The sequence below is a fragment of the Buteo buteo genome, chromosome 18 (genome assembly GCF_964188355.1).
Source record: "Buteo buteo chromosome 18, bButBut1.hap1.1, whole genome shotgun sequence".
NCBI lineage: Eukaryota > Metazoa > Chordata > Aves > Accipitriformes > Accipitridae > Buteo > Buteo buteo.
The window spans coordinates 5201097-5213753 of NC_134188.1; the positions used below are offsets into that span (position 1 = coordinate 5201097).

At 42.9% G+C, this 12657-nt stretch overlaps 1 protein-coding gene across 1 annotated transcript in view; it reads left to right on the plus strand.

The window, feature by feature from the left end:
• The window catches only part of FLT3 (fms related receptor tyrosine kinase 3), a 33571-nt gene that overhangs the window by 12316 nt on the left and 8598 nt on the right, over positions 1–12657 (plus strand). The window contains exons 9-15 of the mRNA XM_075050582.1: positions 3033–3198; positions 7213–7319; positions 8441–8552; positions 10116–10294; positions 11758–11870; positions 11968–12100; positions 12190–12294. Coding sequence (XP_074906683.1) covers positions 3033–3198; positions 7213–7319; positions 8441–8552; positions 10116–10294; positions 11758–11870; positions 11968–12100; positions 12190–12294 — 915 coding nt within the window. The remainder of the gene's footprint in view (positions 1–3032; positions 3199–7212; positions 7320–8440; positions 8553–10115; positions 10295–11757; positions 11871–11967; positions 12101–12189; positions 12295–12657) is intronic.

Sequence of the window (12657 nt, forward strand, 5' to 3'; positions counted from 1 at the left end):
AGTCTGGAAATAAGACACAAAAAGGAAAGCTGTAGTTAGGACAGTGCTGCTGGAGTAGGCACTGGGAGTAGTTTTCTGACTGGTGTGTGTGGAGTTGGAGTCTGTAGCCCTGTGAACAAGGCGCTCCGAAGCACTCACCGTACATTTGACCTTAGATGTAGCTGCTTTCCGAGTTTACAACACCTAGGCTAGGAATGGTAGGAAGTGAGAATACTTACCTCAGTCTCTTCAGAAATTACTTTCCCAGGGCAATATCCTCTTTTCAGCTTCTGCCTACCACTGAGCAGGAAGTTCTCTCATCATTTACAATAACTGAGTACGATACCTGGGCATTTTTTCTACAGACATCTTCGTAGTAAACAGGAAGGTAGTGGTGAGGGGGTAGTGTAGAGGTAGGGCAAGATCCTGTTCTTTCTCAGCACTGGTGCCCAGCTCAGAAATAGTGGCTTCTTGGATCCATAAACTATCAGGTGTGTTTATGTGTCACAGTAACAGGGGATATTTGAGTCACTGCCCCCGGAAGGCTGTATTTCTGAGTGGGGTATTTTTTGACTGAGGTACGCCAAGCCACAATGATTGTCCTTAATACCCCTTATGCCAACAAAACTTCTGAGGGCTCATTGGCTTTGCTGATGAAAAAAAATCTGTTTGGTTACTTACATGGTGGATTAAAGTGGGAGGATGTTGTCATACCTAGCTAACAGCCGTGCTTCTCTCTCCGAGGTTATACAGGGACATCTGTGCTTCTGATCCACCCCAGCCTTTAGCCTAATGTATTAATGACAACCATTGTTGGTGTGAATTTGTGCTAGCATCCCAGGTACAGTTTCGGCAGTGATACAGGTTTCACTCAGTTGTCCATGTCATAGGGTTGCAGTTTCTGAAAGGGTCAGTGTCCTACCTTTAAACCATCGCTGTGCGTGAGTCAGCAGCTATAGCTACACTGGGAACGGTGGTGATGTAACTTAACCAAGAGAAAACTGATTTGTTTGGCACATACTGCATTGCCCGGGGAGCCTGGCTAGCATAACTACGTTGATGGGTGGTCTTCTGGTCTCTAGTAACGCCTTGCAGCCAGACAGCTCTGGTTTGCTCTTTGCTAATTGATGCTTCAACCAACTTATCCCTTCTTGTGTAGCTGGTCAGGTCAGGCAGGGTGGTTAGGCCACTTTAAAGCACAACAGAGATAATGCCAACAACTGCAGCTGCAAGGCTTTTTGTTTCTGCACTTCTTATGCTCGATTTCCACCAGTGTTGACTAAAGAATTTTTAGCACTACGCAATCTTGATTCAGGAATATGCAAGCTATTTTGCAGCATGTTAGGTTTAAAGCAACAAATAAACAAATACAATAAATACAGAGACTTGAAAGCTTTGATTCCAGTCTCAATAATTTCATGTCACATCTCTGTCATTGCTGAATAATCATGTTCACTGTTTCTCTGGCAGAAATACACTTAAGCCTGCCAAAAAAATGATAAGCCAAGCAATAATGTGCTATTTTCTTTCTCCTTCAAGAGAGAAACTACTTTTTCTGAGTTATTTTCCAGAGAAATGGCATACTCTGCTCCAAGGTCCTTGTGCACACTCTGGAGAAAGTCTTTACTCTTGGCTGGTTGTGTTGTTAACAGTACACACGGAGATGACATTCTGCGTGGAAGGATGAGGTCCAAAAGATCATTCAAATGATGAAGGTCCAATTTATAAAACCAATAAGCCTTTAATATCAGAAAGTAGGAGAACAGTCATGAAAGGACTTGCTTTTTTAAAAAAAATACTGACATTTTTGTGGTTTATATGGGAGTTTCCAGATAGCATTTTTTAAACCAGTAAGCTAGGCAGAGATAAAACATGCCAAGCAGAATATAGGGTTATAACCAGAAGAAAAACACTCAAAAGGAAAAACCTAGTCCAGCAATATTTCCACAGGGCAGTTTTTCACCATGTGGCTAATTAAACACTGGCACAAGTTTCCCGGAGGTTGTAGAGTCTGCTTCCTCGGAGATACCCCAAACTCAGCTGGACATGGCTCTGGGCAACCTCATCTAGTTGGACCTGCTCGGAGCAGGAGCTGGACTAGACATCTCCAGAGATCTCTTCCAATGTGTATGATTCTGTGATTTTTACAGAGCTGATCCTAGCCCCACTGATGCCTCTAGGGCAGCCTCCTCCCACTAGTGTCTGCCGTTCAGTCTCTTTGGGTGGGATTCATTTCATGTCATGAGACATCTAGCCCCAGCAATGACTTTGGTTCCTTCAGCAGTCAGTGTCAAGAGACAAATATTTCCAGAAGCAGTTCAGTACATCTTTGTTATCTTCGATTTTAGGACAGGATACATCTGGACATGCCTGTCTCATTCTACTGAGTTTATCAGAGGTCCAAACAAGTAGCTTAGCTGGGTCGCTGAACTTCTGACAGCTCCGTTAGGTGAAACTAATCCCACCCTAGCAGGGCAAGTACCAGCAGCTCATGGTTCATGCACATCTTCAAAACACTTTTTCATGTTGCTGTTGTCTTGCATCAAATATGTCTAATTTAGATGGAGAAATTAAGGAGCAGCTACAAGACTAATTTGCAAAATCTTCGGCTCATTTCAGGGAAGGAGAACCAACTACTATCAACATCTGATGATGCTGGTGGTGCCACCTGGTTTTGTTCCCTGTTAGAGGAAAGCCAGGAGATGCAGCTGTTAACACCTGGAACACACACCTAAACCAAACCAAATAAGTAATGGTGGTGTTAGCCCTGTGGCTCTATAGGGCAGACTGGGGAGAAATGTCGGACCATTTTGGAAGGGCTCTGGTCTGACCACATATGCAACTTCAGCAGGTTCAGATCATTTGTCTGCAGCTGAACACAGTGACATCATTCCAATACTATTTTGAAGCATTATCTTATTTTGATTAACAGGATGCTTTTTGTGATGTAACATGGCGCTTTTTTTTCTTGCGATAACCAAAGTGAAAAACATACAGATGTCAAAATTCCTTCAATAAGCAGTCCAGCCTTTGTAATTTATTTTTTTTTTCAGAAAAAGGATTTATAAATATAACCAACTCTAAAGACGACTTTGAAATTGGTGAGGAAGAGTTTTGCTTTGAAGTTAACTTTACAGCATATCCACCAGTTAGATGCATGTGGCTATCTTCCCAAAAAATGTTTCCATGTAAACAAAGTTACAGTGTGGATGGACGCAGGTACTTGAATGCTTTGGAATAATTTGATATAATAATTTTTCTTCTTTATATCTCATTTAGACTGCTTACTGTCCTTGTTTTGTACTCTCTTTGTGTTTTTAAAATGTGGACGGGCCATGCCATAAAGCTGTGTTAACAAAAGGCACTCAAACATTATTTTGGCTTTCAACAGCAGTTCATGTAGCTAACTTCTAGGATCACTTTATTCTCCATGTTATACTGAACCCTTTGGTAAGTTATGCATCTAGCAACCCTCTAGTTAATATGCGTTTTGCCATTCCCCTTCTCTCTAATATAATTTCTCAGTTACAGATCTCTTGCAGCTTTCATACTGGATCACAAGTTCTACATGTTCCCCTTTTGTCATCCTGTTCTTGATGATGTTCCCAGTGTCTTTCAAACTGCTCAGATCAAGTCCAGGGCCCCGTAGGTTCCCAGGCTGCTGTTAGATCTGTTCAACTGTGCCTGTGCTGCAGAAACATACCGTTCTGCTCATTACCCAGGTCATGTATTCTTCCACTGCTGCAAAACATGTTTTGAATAAACCTGTTAGTTATCTACCTTTTCTGTTATTTCCTACAATGAAGTTCTGGCATGAATCCTGTTTAAGGCTAATGTTTTCTCCATTCCCTAGGCTTTCTAATTTCTTGATAACATTATCTAATTTCCTTCAGAGTTTCTTTCAGAGTAGTCCCATAGCTTTCAAGGTAACAGCTCTTATTCACCTAAATGAAAATAAAGGCAAGCTGCTCCTTTAAAGTTTTAGCTTTAAACCCAAGCAGGACCTAGGCAGGAGTTAATATGGCTGCACTGATTTCTCCTCATATTCTTAAAACCTCTCTCAGCATCTGCATAAAACTGTGTCACAGCCTTGATTACACTTTTTATCATTTCTTTCCGTAGTATTTTGGTACACTCAATTTTATCTGCTAGCTTGTCGAGTCATCTTTGCAACAGACCAGCCTTTTCATCTGCATCAGATGGTGTATCGGGGTCAGACTTTCATGAGGTTCAGAGACAGCTCAGTTCCGATTAGTAAATTGTCATCTCCTGGCAATGGCCACAGGAACTCTGTCCCTGCTGATAAAGTGAGGGCTGTCAGCAAACTTTGATAGCGTTGGGTGGGTGTCAGTGACTAATCTGCAATGCCTGACATGGGCTAGGCAGATCTGTTCTTTGTGGTCAAGACTGATTTTGGAAATGATGTCTCAGAGGACGGCCACGAGCGCTTGCTCATCCTTGTCCAGTAGGCACCTCCCTCCAGCTGATAATGCCAAATTAATTTGCTTTGCAGCTGGTACGGACCTCTTCTCACTGCTTCTAAGAGCAGGAGTCAGTTTTGCTTGGATGATTGACAGCTGGTGTAAATTCAATCCAGATAAGAAGAAGGTGCCAGGGACTGGGCCAACAATAACAATTTTGAGAACTCTTGAAATAGCTTAGGCGACCCTCATTAATCGCTAAGGTTGCTGGCAGCCTGGGATTTATGAGTCACTTCGGATAGCCTTTGCAGCACAGCAGCAGCGGTTGCTGAGCGCCGATCCCCATCTGCCGGGCAGGGGAAAGTCCGGCCGCTCTCCCTGGAGCAGCGCGTCCTGGGCTGGCTCAGCCCATCGCCAGCCCTGCACTGGCCACCAGCCACCGGCCACTGGCCACAGCCACCTCACTGCCCCGAGCATCGCTGGAGCTTGGCCTGGAGGCTGCTCCAAACAGATAACTTGGCCATCCGTCTGACTGCACTGCTGATTAAATAAATCTTTTTTTTTTTTATTGTTCATTTTAGGTAGTTATACTTTGCATTTATTTATCAACCTATTTATTTTATGGAAAAATATAACTGAGGGAAGAATACACTAATTTGGCGATTATTTCATCTGGCACCTACATTCTTCTGTACAGACATCCCTCACAGCTATCCAGTTTTGCTTGAATACTAGCATTGGATAGACACCTCCCACCTGAGGAAAAAGAGTAGAGGTAGATATTTCATTCCGTTTGAAGTGACCAGAAGCAGCAAGGGGTAGGGAGGTCAGGAGATTCTGCCTGCAAGCTGTAGCACCGCAGATTTCAATGTGATTTTAAAGCAGAAAGTTTCTTGAAACAAAACAAAAAAGGTCATCACACATCTTAATGTATTGTGAGTCTCACTTTGCGTATTTTAGTTGACTTCTGTGTAAACGCATCTCTCAACACTTCTACTTTATTCCTTTCATATCCTTTTTCATTTCCTATTTTTCTTTTTTTTGATTTCTGCCATTTCCTTATCAAATTGTTCCTCCTGATTATAGATCATATTAAATTTTATTAATTATCTCTGTCCGCTGCTTTAGCTTTTAATTTCAAGTCCCAGGGATTCATCTCTCCTGTCTCCTCCTAAACCCTTACACGTTTACAGACATTCCTTCAGAATTTCCATTTTCTATTTGCTTTTGTTGTCTCTCTGTTTTAGCACACTGCTGATTTTCACTTCCCTCCTAAGAGCAAATGAGTTTTCATACACAGAATGACCTCTGTTAAATTTATAATACTTATCTCACATCCCCTTATATTTTCAGGTATCAAAGACACGCTTTTAAAATTATTTTCTCATTATTTCATTAGGATTTAATCCTTCAGACCTAGGATTTCGAAAGCAATGAATGATTTGTAGTTTCTCCTGCCTTCAGTATCCATTTTGAGGCAACTTAAAAGGGGTCTGATTTTAAAAGGTCCCTGAGTTCAGGAACATCTTTAAGGCCATTTCAGGTGAAGACATTCAAAAGTCAATAACCGTATGGAGGTGTTGCCTTAGAAGGCAAAATTGCCAGTGGCTTCCATGTGAGTTCTCCTGCTTTAGAATTGTGAGGTGATACTTAGTTCCTTTGCATGTATCTTGCTTAATGAGAAATACCCTGGGTTTAGTTCTCTGGATTTCGAGCTCATTACTGCATTCTCTTACTTTGCAAATTGCTGGTATGGGCTGTCTTTTTTTCTCTCTGCTTCAAACTCCCTGATACGCCTGCTTGCCTTTACCACTAAAACTGAGTTGGGAGTCTCCTACCCGGTGATCCTTGAGCAATCAGCCAAAACATCTGCCCCCAATATGCCAGCAACCAAACCTAAGAAGACATTTTCTTAAGTGCTCTTCTAATGTTGATGAACTACAATAGCTACCATTTAAATCTGACAATCGTCCTGACAGCAATAACCTAGTCAAAAGGACAGAAATAGGATGCCATCTCTGTAAGATGATATACTCCCTTCGTGCCTCATCCCATGTCTCATAAACCAGTGACTCAATGGGTCAGATGTGCATGAATCTTTAAGTCTCTGCATTCCTCCGTTATTAGCTTCTGCCCGGGGACTTGTTAGAGCCATCCCTCCCCATTTCCATTGTCACAAGCCATCTCCGGCATGGTTTGGGTCTTGGTTTGCTGCCATCGCCATAGGGGTCAGTAGAAGGCTGGCCTTCCTCCTGCAGAAATATCTTGACAGTTGGTGCTTTGTCTCATTGACAATGGACTTCTGATGATGATCTTATTTCTGAGTTTCCATCAGATCTTTCCATTTGGAGAGGTTTATCTCATATGACCCTACCTGTCATAGTTATTTCCTAATACTGTTTGTCATATCACCTAGAAACTCCCATCAAAATCCTTTGGAGAGTAGAGACTTTGATCCTTTGCTGGTCTTAGCACCTGTGCCAGGGTGTGTTATATACCTTGTCTTCCGATGGATTGGTAACAAAATCACAACCTGACAGACCAGATGCACTCCATGAACTGTGAGGAAAATTGCAGAATAAAATCAATACTGCAGGAAAAAAACAAATGCTCTCATCAAGACAGTTACATTCTGGTTTATATTCTCTAAGCAAAACCAGACAGGTTTATATTCTCTAAGCAAAAATAATTTTGTCTGGGTTCCTTGTTAGAAGATGTTGAATTGTTTCAAATATATATGAGTCCTGACTACATTTAAAATCTTTTTCACATCAGTCTTTTGTCCTTTTCCCTCCTTTTCTTTGCTCCACAGCATTTCGTCAAAGTTCTGCAACCATCAGCACCAGTCTGGGATATATGTATTTTATGCCGAAAATGATGATACGGTCGTGACAAAAAAATTCACTCTGTACGTGAGAAGTAAGTGAGAAAATAATCCCTGTGAATATTTGGCAGTCTGGGATTTCGCCACTGATATAAATGGAGCTAATATGTTGCTTTTCCCTTGGTACTCCCCATTTCATTTGCATAGATTTATTGTTAAAAATGAAGGAGCACAAGGCAAAAACGTGATTCTTTTCACACTGCACTCCACTACTGAAATCCAGGCACTGGGTCAGAGAAGGATGCCGGCTGCTTGTGTTGGTCAGGGATGGAGAACAGAGGAAGGAGGAGGAAGTTATTAATTTTTTTCTCTTCCCTTTAGCCTGCCATAAACAGAGAGGACAGAATATGAGGAATTAGTCATATACTGAGAAAACTAATACTTCTTAAGAAAACCACAAAGCGTAGGAGCTCTGTAAAATATAGTGACTCCATTCTAACTCTGCAGAGCTGGAATATATGTGACTGCTGTAGAGACCACATGAGATACACAGCGAGAGGAAAGACTTATCCTCATTAGGTGTTAGCTTTCTATGGTGTGTTTATGTCATTATTTCTTTTCCTAATGGCATTTGTGAGTTAATGCAGTTATTCTGGAGACCCTTGGGTGTATAACACGTATGTTAGGGCTGCAGTGCCTCATGTGATTCAGACCCACGCACAACCTTTACTGATGCTCTCAGTTATCTCAGCTCTGCCACGTGACTGCAGCATCTCAGCCTTGCTCTAGGTCAGGGAGCATTATTTATTATACATTATTTATACAGGGAGCCTCTGCGCCCATTTCGTACAAGCCGGACACCTGGAACTGGGGTGCAGGGGAGTCCTAGGGCCAAATGCTTGTTTCTTGCTTCAGAAAAGCAGAAGTCAAGACTTCTAATTTTGGCTCTGCCACTGTTTTGATCTGGCTGTGCCTGTACAGAGAAGTGGCTGCTCCCCTCGCCTTGCCCATGCTGCCATCCCGCAGAACCGAGGTGCGGGGCTGGAGGAAGGAGGACCGAGGGCTGCACGCAGGTCTCACAGGGACGTGCGGGTGGGTTATTTTGAAGACACAGAAGCAGATCTTGGTCTTGGCAAACGTAGCATTGCCACGTAAATGTAAAGGATTTGGTCACTGAAGTGCTGACAGAAATTTGTCTTGTGTTATCTTGCTGCAGGAAAGCCTGAAATAAGGATGCAGTTGTTGTTCAAGCAGATCTCCTGCTTCGCTGACAGTTACCCTGCCTCATCCTGGGTTTGGAGGAACTGTCCCAAACTGAACTCATCTACGTAAATCATTTTCCCTCTTTTTGATTCATTGCAAAGACCATATCTGAGCTATCCTTGGTTAAATGAAGACTGGCCTGTAAGAAACTAAGTGTAAAATGCACCCTCGACCATTTGTACAAGGGGATGTGGGCCCACCCCAGGGGAACCAGATCACCAAAACTAGGGGAAGTTTTCAATTTTTTTGTTGGCATCAAATGAAGTCTATAAAGATCTGTATCTCAGGCTCTTTACACTGAAATAAACCCCACTGGGTTTATATCAAGAGTTAGGTAGTTGCAAAGTCTAATCTAAGTTTTTCTCTTGGCCTGTCAAACTTAGAGGGCATTCAGGGAATGAATTGGTTAATGGGGGCTTGATTAATTGGTTAAGCTTTGGTTAATACAGCTCTTACAGTGACATGTTACCAAAGCCAGTAAAATCAGTGAGAGTGTTTCCAGTAAAGTTAGTGAGAGTGTTTCCATTTCCTCTATTTATTTAGGGCAATGAGTCAGGCCCTAAAATTTCAAGAGATGCTGAAACAGCTTTGAGCTGTTTTATGAACTCTGCATCTTTTATTTTAGATATGCCAAAGAACTAATAATCCCATGGTGCAGAAGAGTACTGGTTCAAATTATCTTTTGGAAGATTGTGGATAAAGCTCTAAGTATTTTAACTAGATATAAAAAAATATCTAGACCATATCCATACCTCTCAAAAGGCTTCCTAACATCAATCTGTGCAGAAATGGAAGAGGAAAGAAAACATCTAGCTAGTGAGTTTAAAATACTCCTTAAAACAGCTTTCTGGAAAGAAAATGCTGTGACATTTCTTTTCTTGGGAACTTCCACATGTAGAAGCTAGTACTATGTGTAGAGCTGAATATATTTTATTTATTTACTTGCTTTCTCATTTATTTATGTGGACAGTAAATTAGGCAGTAAGCTGATGAATGATAGAAAAGCTAAAAGTGAAATTATCTCTGTGTTGGCTTCCTTTCCCTCAAGTATAACGTTCCCTCTTTCTACATATCAGGTCTTAAATAAGTCATTAATACAGGGTGGATGCTCTCCATCTTGAGCGATAGAAACTTCACGGTTGAAAGCACATACCTTCAGGGAAAGGAGTTACAACTTTTACTGTGGGTTCATTTTGGAGTTATTGTTTTAGTAGCGGCTCATTTGGAACTGCTCAGCAGTTTGAGTGTTTGAGGTAAAGGTGAAACCAGTGGGAATAGACGTGGTGGCGGGGGTCGTGTCGGCTGTGAAATTGGTGGAGGTCCTGGAGGTCGGGGTTGCGGGTGCCCTGCCAAGGCAGTGATGGAGAATGGGAGTAAGCCCAGTGTAGGAGGTGGGGAGCCAATTCACCCCCTGCTGACCCTGCCATGTCCATCACAAAAAAATTAAGATGGGCGACTGCTCTGAAGCCTCACTCTAACAGTGACAAATAAAAACCAAACCCATCTATCCCTCCCTCTTTGCCTCCCTTCCAACACAGACGTAAGACGTGTTTCGAAGCATCCCACCTTCTCCCCTGGAAAATGCCACCGTGAGCCAAAAATCAAAACTGGTCTGCTTTCTTTTTCAGCTGTACAGAAGAAATCACTGAGGGGATTCACAACTTCTTGCCAGAGAGGAGATCACTGGGGTCGTGGATTTCAAGCAGTACTTTACATGTAAAGGAGACAGCAACAAACTTCTCTGTGGAGTGCTGTGCAAACAATTCTGCCGGTTCAGCCTGTGAAAGGAGTTTCATTAACCTGTCAGGTACCATAAACCAGTGTTTTAGCACAGGTTTTCTCAATTAAAGCTGGCGTGGTACAACGTACGGTATTTTTTTATCTGGCTAAATGGCTGACTGTGCAGTGGCACTGCAGGTAAAACACAAGTGCTGTGTGTCTACAGTGTGGGAAACGGTGGGTGAGTGGGAGACACGTGTCTCTTTTCTCTGGTCCCAAAGCAGGGGCCACCTCATTAAAATAAGCAGAAATTTGGCACAAATAGGAAGTGCAGGATGGAGCCATGGCAATGCTAGGGTCTGCTTTTTTATTTCATCTTAGTTAATTCCTACCCAAAACCTGGAGGCACCAGCTTTGGGAAGAGCTGAAGCCACTTTGGTAGCTGGTGGCAGATGTTGGCTGTTGTTCCTCTCCTGGAGGTCACTGTGGTGCTGCCAGAAATGCCCGTGGGACCTCTCCTCACCCCAGGGAGGTCATTGCACGGCCAAGCAAGAGCGTGACTGAACCAACAGTCCCACTCAAGAGTCAGTCCCTGTCTGGGAAACAGGAGTGAGTACCGGGGGAGAGACCTTCTTCAACTGCTGTAGGCAGGTGGCAGAAGGCTAAGCCCTGGTTTGGGAACTGCTGTGCAGCCTCTCTTCTTGTCCAGGGCATTAGAGATTCTTTCCTTGTTGAACAAGAAAGTAAATTTAATTATTTGCCCATGCACTTTATACTTGTAACACCATATACGTTCCACAGGGCAAAATATTTCAGGTACAGGGAACATGCTGTGGCATCTGGGAAGTGTTTTGAAGCACCCAGATATCTGCAGTACAGAGATTTCCTTTGTCATGGATAAACAAGCTGTTTGGTGCTTTTGACTACAGCTGGCAGAAGCTGTGACTATTGATAGAGTTTGAGCATTCACATTGAAATTACAATAGAAAGTAAGCATAATACTTATGCTCTTAGAAGCTGCCAGAATATGAGGGTAGGTCTCATGTAATGCTCACCTACCCACCGGCACCTTCTAGTATAGTCTTGGCTTGTTAAGATTGCTCCTGGCTGAGCAGCAGAGCCGTGCTCCCAGCAGGTTGTGTTCAGCCCACCCGCTGCGAACTGGTGCCTCGGTACCTAACGTACATCGATTGGGGGAAGGCGCAGGGGGAGAGGAGGGAGACGCGATGAGAAGAGGAATTGGTTATTCCTGTTCATGCTCACAAAGTCCAATCCATGGATCACACCAACACCTCTGTTCACTTAGATTTATTAATTGGCGCAGCATTTTTTTTTTAATTAAAACAGATGTCAGAACTGCCCTGCACGTAACACCTCCTGCCCAGCTCCTTGCTTTGCATGTGGCTCCATCTCATTCCCGGTGCAGAAGAGGCTTAGGCATGAGAGGACTGCAAACTGGCAGAACTGACCAAGCCACCACGAGTTCTCCTTGCACCTTTAGCTGTATACACAAGCTCTCATTCAGTGGGTAGTAATATGTATCTCTTAAAGTTGCAGGAGCTGTTTCTTCCCCCCCGGACAATGCTGCATTCTATGTCTCTGTTGGATTTTTCCTCCTATTGATCGCTTTTTTGTTTGTATTCATTTTTCATAAATACAAAAAGGTAAAAGCAAACATAAATACTTGCCCCTTCTTCTTTTGTTCTTACCAGGCTGCTGCTTCTCCTCTAAGATTTATTCCACTGTTTTTTTCTTCCAAAGCAATTCAGATATGAAAGCCAGTTGCAAATGATACAGATGATAGGCCCATCGGATAACGAGTACATCTACATCGACTTCAGAGAATTCGAATATGACCTCAAATGGGAATTTCCCAGGGAAAATCTGGAATTTGGTGAGCAGTCTGTAAGGCAAACACCAATGCTGGGGTAGTAGCCTGTGCTGTACCAACTGCGAATAATATTGGCATATTGTGTCTTGTAGGACAGGTCCTCGGTTCTGGGGCTTTTGGGAGAGTGGTGAATGCGACAGCTTATGGAATTAACAATGCAGGAGATTCAGTCCAGGTCGCAGTCAAAATGCTAAAAGGTACGATAAATTCTGGGTGCCTTTCGCAAGCAGTGATGTATTCTAGCGGCTCCAAAGCAGAAGCAGTGTTGGAAATCCCTTTATGTACAAACTTTTAGCAGTTACACCTCACAAATACTTGGTTTTGAAATCCTTTCAAAATGCTTTCAAAATCCTGTTTCAGTTTGGAAAAGTATTACTGAAGTGCCTTCTGCCTGCAGCATGTTGCATTTTGTCCTACACACCAGAGAAGGTCTGCGTTGCGTGGAGAAGGATGGAGCTGCTCGGCTCTAAAGAAGATGAATGCAAATTCATAGTGCAGATTAGCCTGCTGGTCACATTGGCATCTCTGTGGACTTTGGTGTAAAATCCCTTTTTCTCGTA